The sequence below is a fragment of the Strongylocentrotus purpuratus genome, unplaced genomic scaffold, assembly GCF_000002235.5.
Source record: "Strongylocentrotus purpuratus isolate Spur 01 unplaced genomic scaffold, Spur_5.0 spur5_scaffold_20, whole genome shotgun sequence".
Classification (NCBI taxonomy): domain Eukaryota; kingdom Metazoa; phylum Echinodermata; class Echinoidea; order Camarodonta; family Strongylocentrotidae; genus Strongylocentrotus; species Strongylocentrotus purpuratus.
In genome coordinates, this window is record NW_022145606.1 from 9,172,979 (window position 1) to 9,196,714 (window position 23,736).

A 23,736-nucleotide genomic window follows, 5' to 3' on the forward strand; every position below is an offset into this window, starting at 1 on the left:
TTTCCGCTGCACTTTCAAGTATGCCAAGGTGACATTTAGTCTTTGACAACTTTTCTGTGGTTTTGTGTTTTTGTGTTATGAAACACCGGCGGCGGCGTCGGCGGCCTGGCACAGTAACAAAGATATCAGCTATCTTCAAGATCGAAATTGTATTAACAATAATTATAGGGAGTGGCAAAACGAATGGAGAGAAAGAAATCCAGTTTGTTCGTTTTCTTTGTGTAGGCATTCAGGGTCTTCAAGTACACATACTCGTGTATAATACATACCTTGTAATTTTATTTGTCTTCGAAATCGAAATTGTATTATTACAATTATTTATATGACATAGGAAGTGGCAAAGAAATTGATAGGGGGTGTTTCACAAAGAGCCTAAGTCGAACTTAACTCTAAGTTTGACTGAAACATTACGGAGAGCCATTTGTAGCCTTAAAATAAAATATATTCAAAAGCAAAAATTATTTTAAGGATTTTAGACTTTTCATAAATTCCACATTAAGGACATGAATTGCTCTTGAAATAACTTTTACAACAGATTTTCAAAGTTGCTAACGGTTTTCCATAATTGTTAAGTCGGCCAGTTTAAAGATAAGTTCAACTTAGGATCTTTGTCACCCCCCCCCCCCTGTTTTGCTTTTTTTTGTCCAAGCACTCATGAACGGAAAACCATGTTTGGATAATATACATATTATATGTAATTCACTTATCTTCAAAATCAAAATTGTATTAAACGTGTATTAGGGAGTGACAAAACGCACAGAACTGAAGTCCCTTTTGTTCGTGATTATGTTTTGTTTCTGTGAGCATTCAAGAAAATAATACCGTGTACGAATAATTTATGCATCGTATTTGCATTCATTTTCAAAATGGAAATTGTATTAAAAGTGTTTATCTTACTGTTTATCTAATACAAAAAAGTGACAAAACGCACAGACGTCGAAAAGTTGTCCATTTCGTTCAGTTTCTTTATGTGCGCATATTCACAAGCACAAACCTTGTACGGTTATTAGGCCTAGTGTTCATTTATTTTCAAAGTCGAAATAATATTAAAGTTGTTTATTTAGCTATGGTGATGAAACGCCTGCAGAGAAGTTGTCTGTTAGCCCCCCCCCCCCCCCCTCCCGACACAATACCTTGGTCTAAATCATGGACACGTTATTGTTTATCTTCAAAATCGAAATCGTATTGCAACTACTTATTCTTCCAAGTGTTGGTATTGAGAGAGAAAGAGAGACAGAGAGAGAAAGGGGAGGGAGGGGGTTAAAGATGGAGGGAGAGAGAGAGAGAGAGAGAGAGGGGGGGAGGGAAGGGGTATATAGAGATGGAGGGAGGGAGGTGGGATGGGGGCATGAAGGAGGGAGAAAGATGCATGGAGGGGGTCATTTGTTCGATGTTTTTCAACGAATATCAGGGCGAGTTAGATAGAGCAGCGAAAGAAATGATCTGTTTTCTTCATAATTATCTTTGTATGCGCATTGAAATAGAACGGAAACTTTAGAATATACATTATGCATCTGTTTTCACATTATTTTGTTTAAATATATATTTTTTAATTCCTCATTTTAGCGAGTGATCTCATGCTAGAGGAGAGAAAATGTAATTTTTTTCCTTCTTTTTATCAATTTTGTGCGTGAGCGTTCAAGAGCATAAAAACAGTGTCTAAACGCATTTGATTTATCTTCTAAATATAAATATTCGGAGTGAGATAGATCACTTTAATCGTGCTCGTCCCTTTGTGTACGCTATATTATTATCAGTTATCTTCAAAATCAAATTGTATCATTCTGGAGAAAGAGAGAGAGAGAGAGAGAGAGAGAGAAAGAGAGAGTCATGAATAATTTTGTTCATTTCTTTGTGGTTCGCATTGAATAATAGACGGGCGTGTTTTGATAAGAATATATCATTTATTTTCATAATCGAAATTTGATTAACCGCGCTTATTCAACCGTGTGAAATTTAACGGAGTAAGGAAATTGTTCGTGCGACTGTATTCTTTGTGTGTCCAGTTAGCAACACAATACATATGACTAAATAATAGGCGCACCTTTTCTTATTTGATTTCCAAAGGTTTGTTGAAGGTGTGTTTTCTTGCTTTCTTCTTTGTGTCAACCTTCGATGAAATCAGACCTGCAGTCTGCAGAAACAAGTTTCGCTCATATTTCTCGCCATATTCTAGACCCACTCCTAAACCTAGTATGCACTCGCAGACTCCGAACACTTTATAGTAACCACAATGCCTTAAAGGTAAAAACCAGTTATGGTCATGCAATTGCATTGTGAGAGAAACGTTGTGGAATCGATCAGAAAAGGTTGCTCATCTAGCATAGGATCTGGACTCATCAACATGATAAGAAATTTGGCCCAGTCTTGGTAAAGTTACAAGCATGTACACAGAAAGATGCACATGGGACTACGCAACACGTGCGCGATATCTATCCGGTCCAAATAGATATAATAATTTACCAAATATATTAATTAGTAGGCGGTTTCCCGGCAGAATTTTTATAATCACGTATTAGTCAAAACATATTCTTTCACATAATTGGTAATAAGAGCTTCCATTTCATTTTTTTTTTAAATGGGGGCGTTTCCAATACTGGTCTTTATCTTAAGCCTTGAGCAGTGCCTAAATGCCATCAATGTCTTACTATAAACGTATTTTGTATATTATGTATTATCATGCTATGTCATCTATTGGTAGTTAATTGTGCAGTAGTGGGATGAAAATTTGATTCAAGAAAATTAATGTTTGGTTTAAATTGGTACAAGTTAATTTAATACGGCCTGACCAATATCCTTCCATGGTCATTGCCTAATTCATTGCACATCCAAACTCTCTGGCTGCTTGCCATTATTAAGCGTTTAATTCGATAATATTAGGCCTTTGGAAATACTCTTTATTTCAATGAGTTTTAATAATGCCAGTTTGTAAACATTAGGGTATGCCGATGCAGAGTATAGAGAGCTTGCCAAAATAAACAAATCAAATTGGTAAATGACATGAATTGGAATGAATTTAATCACTGTTCTGATGCAAGCTTAAATAATACAGTTAGATATTTCTTCCAAATCATCAAAAAGTTACAGAAACTTATAGGTGAATGATACTATGCAGGGTCTGCCGAAAGTAATTTTGTTCAGATGAATAAACAATTTCAGAATTCGCCCCTAGATGGCGCCAGACTCCTGTAAGCCTTGTTTAATGTTGCGGTGCTGCTGTGCAAGCTCTGTTCGTATTCCATTCATTTCTGCCCACTGAAAAGCTCTGCAATTTCCACAGGATGGCCCTTACTCGAGGTAAACCACATTTTTAGCGTTTCCTTTGCCTTTGAATTATTATTCTTCCAAATTAAATATCTATGACAGCACGATTAATAATCCGTTGAAGGTGTTGATACGTTTTACAAGTTAGCCGTTGCTCCCGGGCTGCGGTACGATGGATTGGTGGTGAGCTTGCGCTAAACTGACGGCGAAGGGATTGTTGGCATCCCGTTGGTGTGTAAGAAAGTGCGACAAGAATAACCGTGTCAGAATTATGAATGAAATATCAATGACAATGCAAGAATTGGGGTATTCAGTTCAACATTATATGCATTAATTTCATGATCTTGTCTGAATGTCATTAATTTAGCTCTAGGAATAGTTGTATAATGACTTGGGTTACATGTACCCATGGCCCTGCTTTATTGAATGACTTTGGAGTGACCTTGTGATTGTTGATGTTGTGTAATATAGTCTACACCTATGTGTAGATCAAGTCTGGCTTCATTCTTCATTCTGCGACCATGAAAATCTCAGAGTATGTAGTTCTGGTATATAATTTCCGAATGACAATAGCTAATCGGTCGATTTTAGTCAATAAGCATTGTTTTATAGCTTAATTAATAACTTGACCTTGAGAGGAAGCTATTTAACATAAAATATTTATTAGACCTATTTACAATTTCATAACTTTAGAGTCGATTTCGACCGCGACAACGATCACTGAATATTGTACGATCGTATATGCTTCCAATATATTCATTTGAACCAAATTCATGACCAGTACTATTACCTTTAAATGATAGAATTCTTACAGATTTTCACATCACATCAGCTCCTTAAACCAGATCTACACATGTACATGTAGATAGCCTCTCCTGTAGTCTTTGAGTTTCAAAGTGTGCTCGTTTCATTTTTACAATTTCAAAATTTTTCCTTTAAAAATAAAAGATCTAGTTTTATTAGATTAAGGCTTTAGACCTATCTGTATTTCATTGAAGAGAAGAAAAGACATTTCATCACAATTTGCTTGTGAGAGAAATCTTCATTGTTGGTGCCAGGCATTCCAACCTCGGAACCTTCTGTCGTTCTATGAAAGATAAGATCACTACCAGTCAAGATGCAGTCATTTTTTTGTAAAGTATGGCAGGAAGAAAAGCGTGAAGTTAATCCGTCAAGAACTGTTATAAGCTCCTGAAATCGTGGCACTTTATTGGTTGGGAGGAATTTGTCAGAGAAATTTAGCATTAATCATGGAAAATAAGTTGTATGAAACAGGGCCCTAGCTGTTCTAAGATGAAACTCAAAGGAGTGGAATTCTAAATAATCATCCTTTAATCACACCCTACTCTTTGCAGGAAACTTCATTGGTGGTGCCCAGTGTACCACTGACGATACCTTTGATACGATGGTTCTCTGAAAGACAGGATTGGTACCAATCTTTTTGTGGTCGTTATTGTACTTAGTGTTTGCTGGCAAGAATTATTGTTAGGCTCCAAACAGAGAAATAACAGATCAATTCTAAATTCAGAAGACTGGGCTTCTAACAGAGCTGCCAACCAGTATGATTTAATCGTATTTTGTACAATTTTTAGAAGTACATGTACGTCATACGACAGTACGATTTTACTCAATAAAATATGATTTTGGGGGGTTGTACATGTATTTTGTGTGTGTGTGTTTGTGCCATTTTCAATGGCAAAATACCCATTCTGTCCTGTAAAGTATCTCACAAGCATCTCACATCGGCAATTTGGGGACGTTAATTGGTTCATTGAACACACCAGTCATGATGAAATCATGCATATTTAACCAATGATCCATATAAAAATGTCTCCCTGGATGTAGGAACTGTAAGAGGCATTGATCTGCGTAACAGTCCATGTTTTCTTTTTTAATACAATTTTTGCCAGTAAAAAAAAAAAATTGGGATTAAAAAATACAACTTTTGAACTCCAGAGGTCTGTTAAATTCTAACCAAATAGTGTCACTCATAATCTATTTATTATTTCATTTTTTAGGAATCTTCATTGTTGGTGCCAAGCGTACGCCCTTCGGTGCCTTTGGCGGTGTATTGAAGGATAAGACCGGTACCGACCTTGCTGAGGTGGCAGCTAAGGCGGCGCTAGCAGCAGGCAACATCGACCCTGCGATCATCGACACCACCATCATTGGAAATGTGTCACACGTGAGAATCCCTCAGGGGCTTTCTTTTAACAATGTTAAATCTGAGATGCAGGGCCCTACGTGTTATCAGTGTCTGTGACATGGTGTAAATTGCGCTTCAAAATTATCATGAAGTTCCTCAGAAAAATAAAAAGTCTTTGAGTGACCAGTTTTACTATAGTATACCGGTAGACAAATTGATAGTTCTTTCTTATTTTTTTTTTTTTTTTTTGGTCTAACTTTCACTCAATTGTCTCTTTTTTGTTGTTGCTTCTATTAAAACCAATCTAATATCAGGAGGACTTCCCCTTTAAATGGCTTTATGCACTGTACGTTGGACCTGCCCTTATACTTAATAGGTTTTGAGCAGAGTGATCTGAATTGATATGGGCCGACAAGTTGAATTTCGGTAAACACACACTGCAGAGTAAACACTCCACATGCAATCTTTAATAAATGATGTGATTAGGTATGCCTTCATCAGCTCCGGATTGCCTAATAGCCCACTACAGTATTTCTGATTTTGGAAATAATCCTGAAGTTGCAAATTCCGTCATCAGCTTCAGACTCAACCTCAAAACTTCAAACTTGAAATTTCTTGAGCTCGAGATATTTTGCTCAGAGTGCACGCTTAGTACAAGTCTTCAAGCTGGTGAAGATGCACCGGACAAATAGCGGGATATTTTACACAGTAGCCCAAGATTTCTTGGGATGATTATCTCTACCAAATATCCCGCTAATTGCAACGTCGGGCTGATGAAAACAGGGCTAGTGTTTCAGTTTCCCTCTTAAGGTCAAGAGCACCTTTTTTTAATTGTTTAATGATCAAAATAGATTTTCAATTTTCGTATTTCATATTATATTAAAGATCGATTTACATTTAACAACTCATCAGGGAGGTTTTTCACAAAGACTAAGATCGACTTTGAGTTGGACTTGGCAGGCTGTTCATGCCACTGTTAGCTTTCACCATAATGATCTATATATGATATTTTTCCTTCAATAATGAATTAGCAAAAAACGTAAATTATGTAGGTTTGTGACCATGATTTGTACATGTATGTCCCTTGAGAGACCAATGCCAGTAAATGGTGAGAGCAGACAGGGACTTAAAGGGCTTGTCATAGTAAAGTCCAACTTAAACTTTAAAGTCGATCTTAGTCTTTGTGAAACACTCCCTTGGTCCTATCTTTGCTCTTCTAGGAAGCCTTTTGTTCTTACCTTTCCAAAGACTTGTAGCAAAGCTAACGTTCACTTAATGTAACAGCTACCTAAAGCATTGAACCATATCCCATGTTTCACCTAATCAGCTAATTCCACAGACCAGTTTAAGAAATTTGTGAAAACATATCTCTTCTTAAATTAGTGGAATCCCCTTTTAATAATAATAATAATATTGGATTCTTATATCGAGCATGTATCGACCTTGCAAGGTCCTCAAGGTGCTCCAACATTACCCGGCTATGCTAGGCTGCCGATTTCGACGCTCACAGCATTTAAGGAGTTCCTTCCTACCGGTACCCATTTAACACCTGGGTGGAGAGTGGCAAGTGTAGATTAATGTACTTATTTAAAGTTTATTTCATTATCATGTATTATTTATTCTATAAATGCTGTGATGTAGGTTTTAATAGGCTAAGTTGTGGGTCCATCTTTACATCAATTATTACTTCATTGCTTTATTTTGAAAGAATGTTATCCCTTTTCTCTACTAGACAGCACCAGATGCCGCATACACAGCCAGGCATGTTGCTCTCCGGTGTGGGGTAACAGTCTCTAAGCCTGCCCTAGGTGTCAATCGACTGTGCGGGTCTGGCTTCACCTCAATAGTATCTGCAACACAGGTTAGTGGGATACTTTATACTACATGAATATACTCAGGGGGGTGTTTCACAAAGATTCTAAGTCAAACTTAACTCTAAGTTGGACTTAAATATTATGGAGAGCCATTTGTAGCCTTATAATGAATTATATTCAAAAGCAAAAAATCAAGTATTTTAGACTTTTCATAAATTCGACATCAAGGACATGATATCTCCTTCATAATAGAAAATATGAATGGTTTGAATCAACATTTTATGCCTTTTAAAATATCTTTTGAAAATTTTTCAAAGAAGCTAATGGCTTTCCATAGTTGTTAAGTCCAACTTAGAGATAAGTTCAACTTAGGATCTTTGTGAAACATCCCCCTGGATGAATAAGTTCACTCAAACCCTTTCAGGATAGGATTTATCTAAACGGCTAAATTAACCAAATATTCTTCTTCAAATTACCAACACTAATATTTTCTTCATTGATACCTTGTCAAACAAAATTGTAATATCTCTGAATACAAGTTACATGTGTTAGAATGTTGGGGTTTTTTTAAAATTGAAAAAGAGTTTAATTTTGATTGAAAAAAACTAAAATGTTGGTTCTCTCAACATGTTGCCAATTTCAGGACTTTTACAGACTTTTCACAGCTTACATCTAATAGTAATCAACAAAGGCCCTAATACACCCTTTCGCGGGTACAAGAGTGCACGTGCGCCGACATGGGCGCCATTTGAAGCGAGTAAATATTGCAAGTAGCCTTATTTGATGCAGCATGCAAAGCGCATGTGTCGATATGCTGTGAGCATGCAGGGCAGGCAGTGACCCAACAATACATGCTCGCCTGAAAACATTGATGACGCAATGTTTACTCGCAAAATAAAATGGAGGCCTTTACCATGAAGGACTCAGAAGGAGTGTATTCAACTTGTCTACCCTTTATTATTGAGTTACGTAAAAGACCGCCAAAACACATCAAATTTACAAGGGGTATGAATAATGTGGTTGTTAACCACTTGACTGCTATTGGCTAAAAATGCGTTTATAGCCCCTGTGCTACAGCATTTATGTAAACTACACTGTACACAAAAAAGCTGATTTTTTTTTGGAGGAGCGTCATCTACTGTTTAAGACCTGTATAACGTCATTGCAGTGCTAATTACACATTAGGGCTAGGTATTATGCAGTGCTACGGTCTTGAAAGTACAATGCCCTATAAAGCATGTACATGTACGTGGTGCGCACAGGCATGCGAGAGTGAGAACATGTACATGTACGTGGTGAGCAGTCAAGTGACTCAAGTGGTTAAGACATTCAGGCGTGGGTATATACATGTAGTCATTCGTGAAGTAGGCAACGTGGCAAACACGTAGGCATAAAGGTACACTCTTACGCAGGGAAGAGTAATACCTGTTGGCTTAGTGTGCTGCCCTCTATGGAAGTGGCTGCCGGGCTCACAATCAATTGGGTAAAAAGAATTTCCATTTTCGGTTTAACTTAATACAATTTGGAGTGGACTTTAAAAGATTATTATTATTGGCTAAGAACTTATGAGCAACTTTATAAATTTTGGCGTTTGTGAAGCAACAAGTCCTTTTTGTCTCGCCTGCGTAGCAAAAAACGAGACATAGGCGCCGCTTTTCCGGTGACGGCGACGGCGGCGTCAACATCAAAAACTTAACCTAAGGTTAAGTTTTTGAATTTTTGATATAATTTTGAAAGTATAAGTTCTTAGTCAATGAAACTTGGCCTATATGGTAATCAAGTATCCCTAATCATGTGAGTAGAATTTCAGATCACAAAGTCAAGGTCAAAGGTCATTTCAGGTCAACAGACTTGGACTATGTTGTACTAGCATCATCATCGAAAACTTAACCTAAGGTTAAGTTTTTGAATTTTTGATATCATTTTGAAAGTATAAGTTCTTAGTCAATGAAACTTGGACTATAGGGTTATTAAGTCTCCCCAATCATGTGAGTAGAATTTCAGGTCACTAAGTTAAGGTCAAAGGTCATTTAAGGTCAACAAACTTAGACTTTGTTGTGGCATCAACATCAGGATTTTCAAAATGCTTCTTCTTCGTTATTTTTCAACCGATTTTGATTCTGATTGTTTCAATTGGGCAAAAAGAATTTCCATTTTCGGTTCAAAATTTGGAGTGGACTTTAAAAGATTTTTATTATTATTATTATTATGATCAACTTTATAAACTTTGGCATTTGTGAAGCAACAAGTCCTTTTTTGTTCTCATCCCATCTGTGTTGTGGTTGCTAGGAGATACTGGCAGGTGATGCGGAGGTAGCACTGACGGGAGGAACAGAGAATATGAGCATGGCTCCATACACACTCAGAGGGGCTAGGTTTGGTACCAGGCTCGGTGAAGACCAAAAGGTATAGTACTATGTTTGCTCATGTCTTTGTTTGTCTGTTTGTTTGTTTATTTTTCATTGGCTACTGTAAGTAACGTGGTAGTACTATAAAATGATAGTTAGGGATAACTGTACATTTGATACCATGATAAGTAAACATGAGCTTCATTCGATACACGCTCTGAGGGGCTAGGTATGGCACTAGGCTCGGCCTGATAGCAATCATTGACTTCATCAAGTACTTGGTTTGCTTATTTAAAAGAAATTACCACTATAAAATGGTAGTTGGGGATAACCGTTTTTTGATAGAGTCTAAACAGAACATCAGCTCTGTGAAGTAGTATCTAAAAATATCAATCTTTTATTTAACTTTGTCAAATTACAACGCTAATAATCACCAAACCTGAGCTCATGATATATGTCTTTCATGCCATTTGACTAAAGCTACCTAAAACGACTTAGCATTGGAAGTGTCTATACACCCTTGGTAAAGCAAGACATGGATAACCAAAGAACATGTACATGTAGTCATATCGACTAAACCAGAGGCTTCAAATTGAGCGGACGTAGTCAAAGATCTATTGATTTATCAGTATTTGTAATCAGTATACAATGATAGGCACTTGATAAAGAACCTTGTATTGAGCAAAGTTCATGACTTTTTGCTGTTACTTTGCTGGTATCTGCAAACCTGCAAGTACTTCAATCTTGAATACACATTGTCAGCTTTTATCTCACAGGTGGAATAAGTTCAGTCATTTTGTCATTGCAACGTGTACCCATTCTAGCATATTCCCCCTCCCCTACCCCCTCCACACACAGACACACACTCACAGAAAGTCAGAGCCACTATCAAATGAGGTAAAGATATGAAACAGTGAAAAAAAATATATAATGTGAATGTGACTGTGTTGTACATGTTGTGAAAATGTCTCTCACTCACTCTCCTGTTTTTTTCTTCCGTTTTTTCCACTCTCGTTTTTTCTACTCCCGTAAACAACACAATGAAATCATAGAAATTTGTGCATCCATTATCTTCAAAGTCAAATGTTGGGGGATTAAACTGTTGTCCCTGAGCCAGGGTATCTACAGCAATATTTACATCTACAGTGAACAATTTATCTCTCTTATTTTCCCTTTCTTTGTGTAGTTACAGGATACCCTATGGGCGATCCTAACCGATGCACACATTAAGACTCCTATGGGAATCACAGCAGAGACTCTGGGTGCAAAGTATAGTCATGAGTGAAGATTGTGATGAATTCTCTTTGTATACATGTACATCTACAGTGAACACTGAACATTTTCTTATTTTTCTTTTTTTTGTGTAGCTGGAAGATACCCTATGGGCTACCCTAACCGACGCACACATTAAGACCCCTATGGGAATCACGGCAGAGACTCTAGGTGCCAAGTATGATGTCACGAGGGAAGATTGTGATGAATTTGCATTGCTTGGTCAACAGAGATGGGCAGAAGGTATGTAGTTTTTCTCTTTTCTTTTACAAGGCTCTATATTACTGTAAACGCCATATTATATTACCGGGTATACGCATTGTCATGAACTGCAATGATTAAGCGCTATTTTATATTACAATCACCACACTTATCATTCTTTATCTCAGTAATGAGAGTTATCATTATTACCATCAGGATAATATCAGTCAGCACCTGCACGTTAACACTTGCGATAAAGAATCAGTATCGTCATCATATAAACGGTTGATGGTCTGTGTTAGCTTACTACTAAGAAGCATGAAAGGCATTGTTTAACAATGTTAAATCTGAGATGCATGGCCCTACGTGTTATCAGTGTCTGTGATATGGTGTAATATTGAAGCCTACAAAATTTTCGCTTCAAAATGATCATGAAATGCCTCAAAAAAGTAACAATCTTTGAGTGACCGGTTTTACGATACTCGTTTTTCCCAATAGACTGTATTGTTATGAATTTGATTTTGATTTCCGATCATAAATATCTTGATAATCTGACAGGCGATCGGCTTGTAAAAGTCTGGGGTTCCTGACTGACCTAAAGGATTATGATAATCATTGCAGCATGAGCTAAATCTAGGATATTGTTTCAGAATCTGAGACAAAGTAAACTTAATCCCTTTAAAAGAGCTTTAATGATAATATGACATGAAATTTGCAACAGAAAATAATTATACATTTTTACGGAAAAGAAATTGTTTTAACTTCTTTTTAAAGATTTTATTGTTGTTGACATGGATAATGGTTCCAATATCATAATATCTGATCGACTCCATTTGCTTGCATCTTTCCAGCTAACAAGGCAGGTATCTTTGACGCTGAGCTGGCACCAATCGAGCTGGCCTCCAAGAAGGGACCAAAGTCTGTTACCACCGATGAACACCCTCGCGAGGCCACTATGGCTCAGCTTGCCAAGTTACCACCAGTATTCAAGAAGAATGGCTTAGTATCAGCAGGGAACGCATCGGTACGTTGAGCTTATATCTTTAGAAGTGACATAGTCGTATTGTTTAAACCTGAAAATGGCTGGTCATTTAGTCGGTCCCAGAAAAGATCAGTATCTTTGACCATCGATTGACACCCTCGTAAGGCCAATATGGCTCAGCTTGCTAAGTTACGGCTATTTTTTCAAGAAGAATGGCCTGGTATCGGCCAGGAACGTATCGGTAGGTAGAACTCGTATCTTTAGAAGTATTTCAAGTGAGTGGTCTCAGTGGTGTAACCCTAAAAATGGCTGGTCATTTGATCAGAGAAAAGATCAGTATCTGTGACCTTCAATTGACAACCCTGTCAGACCAGCCTTGCTCAGCTTGCTATTAGTTATGACTGTTTATTCGAGAAGAATGGCTCAGTATCGGTAGGTAGAACTCGTATATTTAGAAGTGTTTTAGTCGTGTTGTTTAACCCTAAAAAATGGCTGGTCATTTCGTTGGTCCAAGAAACGATCAGTATCTGTAAACCTTCAATTGACATCCCTGTTAGACAAGCCTTGCTCAGCTTACTAAGTTATCAGTAGGTAGATTTTTGTTTTTAGAGGTATTGTATTGGAGAGGTCGAAGAAAGGACAAAATTCATAACCGCAGATGATCATCCTCGCGAAATTATCCTAGATCAACTACAAAGTGTGGGTCATTTGCTCTTAGATGAAGAAGGGCAAAATCCACTTTTGTTTGTGTCTCGGTTTTTATTATTGACTCTATACATAGTGGTTTGAAACAAATTATTTTCTAAGGTAAATAGTCCATGTTGTTGAATGGATGAACTCATTTATAATGCAATGTTACCTGTAACCCTTTTAAAGATAAACTTGAGTTCTGGTAAAAAAAGAAGAAAATGAATTCTCACAAAATCAAACAAAACTTACATTGAATGTTCAAGATTAAAAATAAACGCCAATTGCCAAACAATTTTGGTAGAAAATGTATACTAGCTGAGTAATGAGCATAAACCAGGACTACGCTGTGCGGGACTCGTTCTTCAAGTGCCCAGTACCCGTCTAAAAACATACGGGGATAGAGCCTTCTCTTCATCTGCTCCGCATCTTTGGAACTCTCTACCTGTCCAACTTCGAAATTGTAACAACATTGATACCTTTAAATCTGAACTCAAAACCTATCTTTTCCGGCAACATTGCGAATAATATGTGACATATTGAGGGAGCCAGGCGCCTTTGAATGCTTTTGCAGATAAATGGCGCTATACAAATGCTGTTCATCATCATCATCATCATCATCATCATCATCATCATCATCATCATCATCATCATCATCATCATCAAAAATATAAGGAAATCCAGGTACCCGGTAAGTAGCCCTGACACTATTTGTGTAGTCCCATGTACATCTTTCTGTGTACAGTGCTTGTTACTTTACCAAGACTGGGCCAAATTTCTTATGATTTTGATGACTCAAGAACCTTGCAGTACACACCAATACTTACATGTACATGCTACATGATCAACTTTTTCTGATCCATTCCACACCTTTTCTTTCACAATGCAATCGCATGACCAGAACTCAACTATATTTTTAATTACTAAATATGCACATTAAATCTACACAAATTGAATCTAATCATGACATTCTATTGTTCTTTGTTGCTTTTTCAGGGTATCTGTGACGGTGCAGGAGCAGTGATCCTAGCCAGCGAAGAGGCGGTTGCTAAGCACAACCTCAGGCCCCTCGCTCGGATCGTCGGGTACAACGTTGCCGGGTGTGACCCCAGCATCATGGGCATTGGACCGGTCTACGCCATCAGGAATGCCTTGGAGAAAGCCGGGCTCAAGCTCAGCGACATGGACCTTGTGGAGGTGAGTGATGATACTTTTAACCTCTTGACTTCTGCATGTTCAAAGTCCCATAGACTTAACACAGGGACCCTCCACTGTGATTCTTTTCTTGCATTGAATATGACAAAGGATGACACAACTGCGTACCTACTTATGTTCTGAAAGAAACTATTCGGGTGAAGAGTGACTGAACATTTCCTGAGTACCCACTTTAGCCGATTTGTGTTGCCCCTATTTATTTGCCCCCTTGCTCCTATCTCAATAGCATGGTATGTCACACTGTAACCATTGTTTCTTACTTCGGCCACAAGTTCTTTGTACCGGTCGAGCTTTGTCGTGTGAGCAGCATTGGTGTTTGTCTCAAAGGGCACTGTTAGTTCGATCATTAGCATTTGTTTCATTGATTCCCAAATAACGACGAGATGCGTTGAGAAGTTACATAAATATGGGATGGGATGGTTCCGCCCGCAACGGTGAAACCCTGAATATCGGCATAAACTTGTTCGTGAGGGAGGGACTCTTTCACAGTTTGATAAATATACCTAAGAACATTATTGTGCCACCATTCGTATCTTTCAAGAAATGTTGAATAGTTTGCTAGAATGTGGTGAAGGGTGCCAGTTGTAAGGGGGCAAAAAGGGCACTTGTTTGTCAGTCTTTTCCCTCAACCTGTAAAGATTTGCGTATGATGGCAAAGAGTCAATACATGAGTTGGTTACAAAGCTTAATACCCTCTTAGGTAGATTGTACATTATGGATTTCCATGTGAGGTTTTCGTCTTCCAGAGTCAGTAGTTTCACAAACTGGCCTTGGCAAAGCAATGGTTCAACAGACTTTTCCCAGTATGTTATTGCATCATGTTCTAACACGTTTTTGACACTCTTCTTCACTACCTTCCATGAACTATTATTAACATCTACCGTATCCTGTACTCTATTAAGATTTAGTTGACATTGAACAATAGACGAGGTCTTCTGTGACCATCGTGATTCTCTTTCGAGAGTACAATCCAGTGCGTATTTCACCAAGGAGTCCCCTTTGACTCTAGATCTTTTGAGTGCTAGAGTGTGGCTCTGCCAATATATATCAGACATCTGTGGTATATTCATTCCTTGGGTCATATGTACTAAGGCAACATTTGCCCCACGGGATGGGATTCCCAGCCACTTTTTGACGAACCGTCTAGATAGAAGGTCAAGTTTGTTTATGTTGGTCTTGTGGAGGGAATGAACTGTTAGAAGAAAGCGAACAGATGGTTGCATATATCTAGTATATATAGCCACCTTAAATTCAGGTCTTACCAATGATCAATCTATTCTTTCTAGCTTTGTTTTAATTTCACTGTAGACGTATTGGAAAACTTCTGATGTTTTATTACTGAAGCAAATTTGGGCCCCGAGGAAACGATGAGGGTTTTCTCTGAGTATTCTAATACTAGTTTCATTGCCAAGGTAAAATGGGATCTCTCTTGGTGAACCACTGCTGACTGACAGACTACAGCATTTAGACGGTTTTAGTATAAGGCCCATGGATGAACTATAGTGGTGCAGTTTACTGATTATCTTCTGATGTTGTAACTTATTACATGTAATGAGATTAAAATCATCAGCGTAAGGTGTCGTTATCACCTTAGTACCATTTAGATTGTATCCATACTTATCCTTGAGTTCGGCCAAATATTCAAGTAGGGGGTTGAAACATGTGAGGAAAATAACGGGTGAGAGGGGATCCCCCTGGAATACACCTCTCTTATACGTGAAAGGGTTTGATGACCAATTACAACCGGCAGTACTACCTTGTAGTTGGCTGTATAAATTCTCAATATACAATGAAACATTTTGTGGTACATCAAATCGTTTAAGCGAGTGAGAAATGATATCGTGGCTGACACTACCAAAGGCATCGGCTATATCAAAAAAGGTTATGTGGACGGTACGTTTTCTATACCGGCTATTTGCAATAACCTCTTGAACTACTTGATTGTGTTCTATGCACCCATTTATACTGTAAATAAAAGCCTTCTGAACCGATTTATCAACAAACTTGTTCTCTACGAGGTATTCAACCAACCGGTTCGCCAAAATTTGGTGAAATACTTTGCTCACGCATGAAGTGAGTGAGATCATTCTGAAATTTTCGGGTAGGGAAGTATCTCTCTTTGTGTATAAGGGAAACACAAGAGACAGACCAATTACCGGGTGGATCATTACTTTCAAATAGTATACGAGAATACAAGTAGCTAGACAATGGTGAATACAAGGTACATTACGTAACAACCCATACATTAAGCAATCTGGACCAGGGGCCGAAGATGCTTTTTTCATCTGAAGCTTTGGTGTAATTGGATTTAGATTGAATTCACTTTTAGTGATACATATATAAAAATATACAAACAGATAGATAACAATAGTAGAAATAATGTACCCAAAGTCAAAGAAACACAATAAATATATGAATGTGATACAGTCAACTTATTACACATCATCAAATAAATTAATTAATGTACAATATTTCATAGTGATTGTATTACATGTAAACATCAAAAGTACCTTAATTTTCTTCATGGCAATCCCTTCTTGCAAAGAATAATTCATGTTCGTTTACCCATTAGGTCAATGAGGCGTTCGCAGCACAGTTCATCGCAGTGGAGCGCGAGCTTGGGTTGGACCGTCAGAAGACAAACGTCAACGGGGGTGCTATTGCCATGGGTCATCCTGTGGGGGCCTCTGGGGCGAGGATCACAGCACACCTAGTCCATGAGCTCAGGTAGGAGATCCAACATATCCTCTGTCTACAACTGCTCCTGGGGGGTGTTCCACAAGGATCCTAATGCCCCACTGTACTACTTGTAGCTACTTGCTCCCTGTATATAACAAACAATGCCTAATCGGTACCTGTTGGTCCCCCATGATCCTCTTTTTCTTCTGTTAATTGAGAGCTGAGTTGATGAGATAGCCACCTGCCAGTGACCTTGCTGGGTGGTCTAATCCCTCCTGTCCACACTAGCTCAGGCGGCCTTTAAGTTGAACTTATCTCCAAGTTGGACTTAACAATTATGGAAAGCTGTTAGCAAAATATTTAGTAAAAGTTATTTTAAAAGGCATAAAATGTTGATTCAAATCAATAATTTATATGTTCTATTATCATGGGAGATTTCATGTTCTTGATGCAGAATTTATAACAAGTCTACAATACTTCAATTTTTGCTTTTGAATATGTTTCATTATAAGGCTACAAATGGCTCTTCATGATTTTTAATTTAGAGTTAAGTTCGACTCAGAATCTTTGTGAAGCAGCCCCCTGGGTTGAGATTGTGTTTATTACTAAAAGTACTATTATCATAATTATTATTGCTATTGTTATTATCATCTTCATCATCAACATCATCATCATTATTATGTAGAGGTGTCGTGGTTGAGTGGATACGTCGCTGGACTGTCGATCACAAGGTCCTCAGTTTGAGTCTCGCCGCCGCACTAATGTCCTTGGCAAGACATTGATATGCATTTGCCAAAGGCAACCCTTGTGATGTTAATGGGTACCTGGCAGTAATTAGTTAATAGAGCGCTGTAATGGCAGCCGTGCTAAAGCCAGGGTAATAATCTCCCTCTGCGCCTCAGACAGAATAGTTTACCCGAGTAGATGGCGCATTACAAATGCTGTAGTATTATTATCAACATCATCTTCATCATTATCTACTATCATTATCATTTAAATCATTATGAATACTATCATCAATATTGTTGTTGTTATTGATGCTGTTTTTTGTTGCTGATAGTATCATTGTCATCATATATTTTTTCTATTCTATTCCACTCTATTCTCATCTGATACAGACGGAGAGGTAACAAGTATGGTGTGGGCTCAGCCTGTATCGGTGGCGGACAAGGAATAGCTATTATCCTAGAAAGCTTGTAATATAACCATCCAGCGACGACTACCAGACCAAACCATGCCTTTCAACCATGAAAGAACACATCTAGAGACAATCGCCATTTTTCTTTCCTTATCAATGACCTTTTACCGGGTTGACTCAGCTTGTATGAGATGGCACCATTTCTTTTGCCCTAACCCTTGCAATAAAACCGAAAAGCTCCAAGTAAAACATTTCGATGCTGGCACCAAAACTGTGCTTTTCAAACATAAGAACACATCGCTATTCATTTTTCACTCATCTATGATTTCTAAATGATACGGCTCAGCCTGAATCGGACTGGTAATTGTTCTTCTGTTGAATATCTTTCAGTCTTAACAAAAAACAGCAAAGGCCACTAGAATTCGATGCCAGTAAAACTGCACCTATGAAACATAAGACATTTAGACAATCAACAGTAGACCTTCTTACATCTATGATTTCTAACTGATTTTGCTTGGCCTGAATCGGACTGGGTATTGCTCTCCCGTTGAAAAGCTTTTGAGTATTAACAAACAACAAAGACCCCTAGATTTTGATACCAGTAAAACAGCAACTGTCAAACATGAGAAGAATTAGGCAATCAATAGTAATCCTTCCTTCATTTGATTTCTAACTGGAACGGCTCAGCCTGTATAAGCTTGCAATTGCAACAAGCAAACACAAGGGTGGTGTTTCACAAAAACTAACATCTTGACTTGACTTGAACTATGGCAGGCAAAAGGTGGTCAACAAGTTTTGATGTGTCTAATCTAAGATTTGCATGCAAATTAATTGGTAATCCAAAAATCTGGTGTATTCAAGGTAACTCTTCCACATTGCATTTGGAAATTCCCAATTATACATGTTATTGCCCTTATAGACGCTACCAGATGGATGTATTCATGTTTAAAATATATAGTTTGACATTCCAGATGATCTAAATTGTCATGTCATGTCTATCTATCTTTTGTTTGTTTTTTAACAATACAGGATTAATACATTACATGAAAATGTACAGCATTTGGATTTGATGGCGTGAACTTATTTGCTGTCTGCAAAAAGATTGTAACTGCAGTTCGAACTACTTAGCTTTGTATGTTTGTAAAATGTGTTTCAAATGAAATTGCACACTTCATCTAACTTGTAACATTAACAATATCACCCAAAGGTGAGTGGTTTGAAGGGGTAAGTTCACTATCCATGAGGACCATTATTCATAAGGACTGCTATTTATAACGCATGACAAAATGTTAAGCATTCTTTTATGAATAGCAGCACTTATAGGTAGCGAGCAAACAATAGATAATTTACCTCGCTATTCATAAGGACCGCCATTCATAAGGACCTCTTTTCATAAGGACCGCTATCCATAACACGTGACTAATTGAATAGCTGTCATTTATAAATAGCGGTCCGTGTGAATAGCAAGGAAACCCATATGAAGGGTTTTCAGTTTTGGTAGGAAGCTGATTTGAAAAGATTTGATAATTAAAATTTGCGTTTTTGTATTAATTTCATTTTATAGGCAAGCTCAAAAGCAGTGCATGCCAACAATACAACAAGATGAACAAAATGCCCTCAACTAGATCATCAATTCATCCTGGTGGGGCTATATGATTGAAAGCCTGATAAAATTAACTCCTGGCTGGTCTATATTGAAAAATCTGTATTATTTGACTTTACAACATTTACATTTACCCCAGATTAGTAAAGCAATTTATTTCTTTGGGTCAGATTTACTTCAGGTAATAGTTAAGTTATTTAGATATAATTGGATGTTTATATCACCATGTGTAACATGTGTGTTTATGAGTGGAATAAATTCATATGATGAAATTATATACGTTGAATGCTATGTTTGTTTGTTGGTGACTATAAAACAGTATTCCATGATTGGATTTCACATCTTGGTATCAATATCCCACTACTTCTCTGTCTTCCTATTTTGATATTCAATCTGTTGTATCTCCTGTACTTTGACTCTCTCATTTTTATCAGTAAATTGCTGGCGGAGAGAGGGCGCAAAAAGTAGGGACCTCTCAAATCCCCAGGACAAAGTACACATGTTGTGTGTATACGTGCAGCGGTATTGAGGGGGCAGTGCATGGTATGGGGAAGTTGGGGGGGGGGATGTTACACCCACAAATGTAATAACACTTTACCCACAAATGTAATAATTTCACCCACAAATGTAGTAACACTTTACCCACAAATGTAATAATTTCACCCACAAATGTAATAACCACTTTACCCACAAATGTAATAATGACTTTACCCACAAATGTAATAAATTTGAAGGGATATTTTGTTGAATTTGTTCAAAACTAAAACCCTGTAATAAAGCATGGGTATAGCGCGCAGTCTTTACTTCAGACCCGGTTATTTCAAAAATTTAAAAAATTTTAAAAATCTTCAAAACTAAGACCCCATAATCCTTTTCCTGTGGAATAATATGAGAATCGAGCGTAGTCTTTACTTCAGACCCGGTTATTTCAAAAATTTAAAAATTTAAAAAATCTTCAAAACTAAGACCCCATAATCCTTTTCCTGTGGAATAATATGAGAATCGAGCGTAGTCTTTCCTCCAGACCCGGTTATTCAAAAGTTTTTAAAAAAAAATAAAAAAAAAATTAAACTAAGACCCCACCATCTTCCAAACTAAGACCCGGTAACAAAGCATGGGTTTAGAGCGAAGTTTTTCTTCCAGACTCGGTTATTTCAAAACTTTTTAAAAATCTTCAAAACTAAGACCCCATCATCTTATTCCTGTGGAAGAACTTCTTCTTGATTTGTTTTTGTTTGGCAATCAGTCACAGTTGACTATTTTTGCCACACACTATTTTATGAATTATTTATATATATACATATATGTACAATTTCATGTCATAAATGACTATTTTTAGGATTCTTTCTCTTTCCATCCTCTTTCCTTCCTCTTTTTTTCTTTTTAGACTCTATAACTTTTTTTTAGAGAGAAAATTCAATAAATTAATAATTTTGGAAAGAGACGACGGCCTAGCAAGTTGTGAATGAAAAAACGCCTATAAACTAAAACTAAACGTACGTACTTGTGTTTACGCGCACGTGCGCGTTCAAATGAGTATTGAGTATTGAGCGTAGTCTTTCCTCCAGACCCGGTTATTCAAAAGTTTAAAAAAAAAAAAAAATTATAACTAAGACCCCTCCATCTTCCAAATTAAGACCCGGTAATAAAGCATGGGATTAGAGCGTAGTCTTTACTTCAGACTCGGTTATTTAAAAAAAAAAATCTTCAAACTAAGACCTCACCATCTCATTCCTGTGGAATAACATGGGTATAGAGCGTAGTCTTTCCTCCAGAGTCCAGACGCGGTTATTTCAAAAGAGATAGAAATTTAAACAAATCTTCGAAACTAAGACCCACCGTCTTATTCCTTTTTTTATTTTTTTTTATTTAAAAATAAATTACATTATTACATAATTATGTGGATACAACACGTCACAAATAAATGATTGGTCGGCGGTCACACGAACTGACGAATCGGTCAAAATGGTCCATATATATATAACGCACAGAGGAGGGACCCATTTGATGGTTCGTTGACTGTCGACGATTTTTTAATCATGTAAATATTCTCGGTTAACAAGCAAATAACAACGCATACTTTCATATAACAAATCATAAATAGCTGTATAACGAGATCACGGGAAACATATTTGCATGTTTTGAATGAACGATTGCAGAACCCTTTGACTGATAAAATATTTATATACTCTCTCAATCAATGTGAGTAAATTGCAGAGGTTATGGTTTTATAGTAATGCAATGATGGATACATAGATTTTGTAAGATAGAAAGTATTTTATTCCAAACGAATGAAGAGGTTGTTTCATTAATATACAGACGGTAACAGAACCAAAATAATTATTAGGTATAAAAATGTGGAGTAACTCACATGTCTTTTACAAGCAAACAAGGTTATAACTTGGGCAATATTGAACCTCATTTTCAGTCATGATGTTGCATTCTTATTTAATTTTTTTTTTCTTTCCCTAATCTACATGTATGTTCTGTATAAACAGTATTATGGTTGATATTCGTTATGTATATCTTATTTTGAATTATATCTTGCATCAAAAATTTGTTGGCTTTTGATTGGTTGAGAGCTCGTTACATGACCAGAAATATTTGACCTATTTTTAGAAAGTAGTATATGAGAGTACTATTTTGGTTAACTATTTGGGAGTTGAATCAATTTTTTTTCAAATCTTAATTTAACGAAAACAAAATATTTTAAATCTGTTTAGATAAACATTGACATTTTTTTTGTCCTAAATTTTTTTTTCCCAAAAATGTTTTTTTTTTTTTTTTTAAATAATTTTTTGATGCAGGATATAAAACAAATATACCATACCTTCTATTCGAGGTACTGGTTAAACTATGGGCCTCGGTGACTCCAAAAGTACCATTTGCTTCGGGGCTGCGCCCCTCAGCAAATGGTACTTTGGAGTCACCTCTTGCATATAGTTTTAACCAGAACCTCTCAAAGCAGTGTATATTTGTATAATATTATATGATATTCATTGGAACATGTCTTCAAATATGTTATTAGGTGGTCTGTCGTAGACAGATCACCTATTAGTTTCGTCAGGATTTTTCTTTCTTTATCATTTTTATTTATTTCTCCCCATTTTTTTGTGCCTAGCATAACTCAAGATGGGTTTAGTCAATTTCGTTTAATTTTGGCATAGTCATAGGTCATTGTCATGAGACGTGACAGTAACATTTTCAAGGTCATCAAATTATCGTGACGTCATCCAGGCGCCATTTTGTGAAATCACATTATCCATCATATCTTCATGATGCGTGAAGCATGAAGCATTTCAACATTTTCCGTCCGTACAGCGCGCGAAAAAGATCAAATTCATTTTTTTTTTTTACATGATTTCGATTCCTCTTACCGTTATTGACAGTCACTCTTGCCCATTCATAAGGCCGTGAGCGTGCGTCAAAGTTCAAAATTCGCGCGTGCTGCTATGGGCAATACAATGCAAATTTGATCAAAAACATGCCATTTTAAAAATCGAAGTAGCTCTTCAGATAGTACGTCGACCCCCATTTTTTATATCATGGTTGGAAAAAGCATGAGTTGGAAATATGATTTCATACCACCTAGACTCGTACAAAGTGAAACAAAGTCATTATATTGGCATCTAAACTAAAAAAAAAGTATTTTGTTGATGACGTCACTTTTGTCTTTGTTTAATTGAGATTATCTCGCTTATCGGTGATCGATTTTCTCCCAGATTTTGATATGTTGTAGCTGAGATAATTTTCTACCAGAAATATGCCATTTTTTTCATTCGGATGACGTCATCATAGTTAAATATTTGATTAAAGGCGACAATGCATAATTTGTCATATTTGCGTGTTATGTCTATGGGAGGTCACTTTTTTTCAAAACATGAATCTGCATGACAATGTGTTTTGACCAGTAACTCGGTTGTTATTCAACAGTTTTCTCCCAAATTTTAGCATGTTGTAGCTGAGAGTATTTGCTATCTAAATATTTCCTCATTTTTTCAATCAGATGTCAGGATCATGCTCATGCTCATGATCATCATATTATCATAATGATGATAATCATCCTCAACAACATCATGATGATGATGATCATCATAATCATTACTATCAAGATCATCATCATCATAATCATCATTGTTTACATGTCTATATAACTTCTCCCTTTTTCAATATAGTAAATATTATAATCTATTATAAGACTTGAAGACAGACCACCTTATTCGTCTTCGTGACGAATTAAATTTTTAGTCTTGTGATTGATTTTCAATAAATGGCCTGTTAGAGGGTCCAAAAAATGGAGAAAAAAAAATTGAACCTGATAACATCAACTGAACTTGATATAAAACGCAAACAACCTAAACACGTGACAATTCTTCTGTGCTAGGAA

The 23,736-nt window shown here is 36.9% G+C and overlaps 1 protein-coding gene across 1 annotated transcript; it reads left to right on the top strand.

The window, feature by feature from the left end:
• The first annotated feature begins 3,189 nt into the window (after positions 1–3,189).
• On the top strand, positions 3,190–18,800 carry LOC115927202 (3-ketoacyl-CoA thiolase, mitochondrial-like). The gene is made up of 9 exons (XM_030992717.1): positions 3,190–3,297; positions 5,283–5,449; positions 7,143–7,271; positions 9,514–9,630; positions 10,940–11,087; positions 11,897–12,069; positions 13,711–13,911; positions 16,502–16,656; positions 17,727–18,800. Exons 1-9 carry the CDS (start codon positions 3,282–3,284, stop codon positions 17,806–17,808), a joined length of 1,188 nt encoding a protein of 395 aa, XP_030848577.1. The 5' UTR covers positions 3,190–3,281; the 3' UTR covers positions 17,809–18,800.
• Positions 18,801–23,736: the final 4,936 nt, after the last annotated feature.

Coding starts and splice junctions, on each gene's coding strand:
- LOC115927202 (XM_030992717.1), top strand. Junction 9,631..10,939: donor GGCTCGGTGAAGACCAAAAG/GTATAGTACTAT, acceptor TTTTTTGTGTAG/CTGGAAGATACCCTATGGGC. Junction 12,070..13,710: donor TATCAGCAGGGAACGCATCG/GTACGTTGAGCT, acceptor TTGCTTTTTCAG/GGTATCTGTGACGGTGCAGG.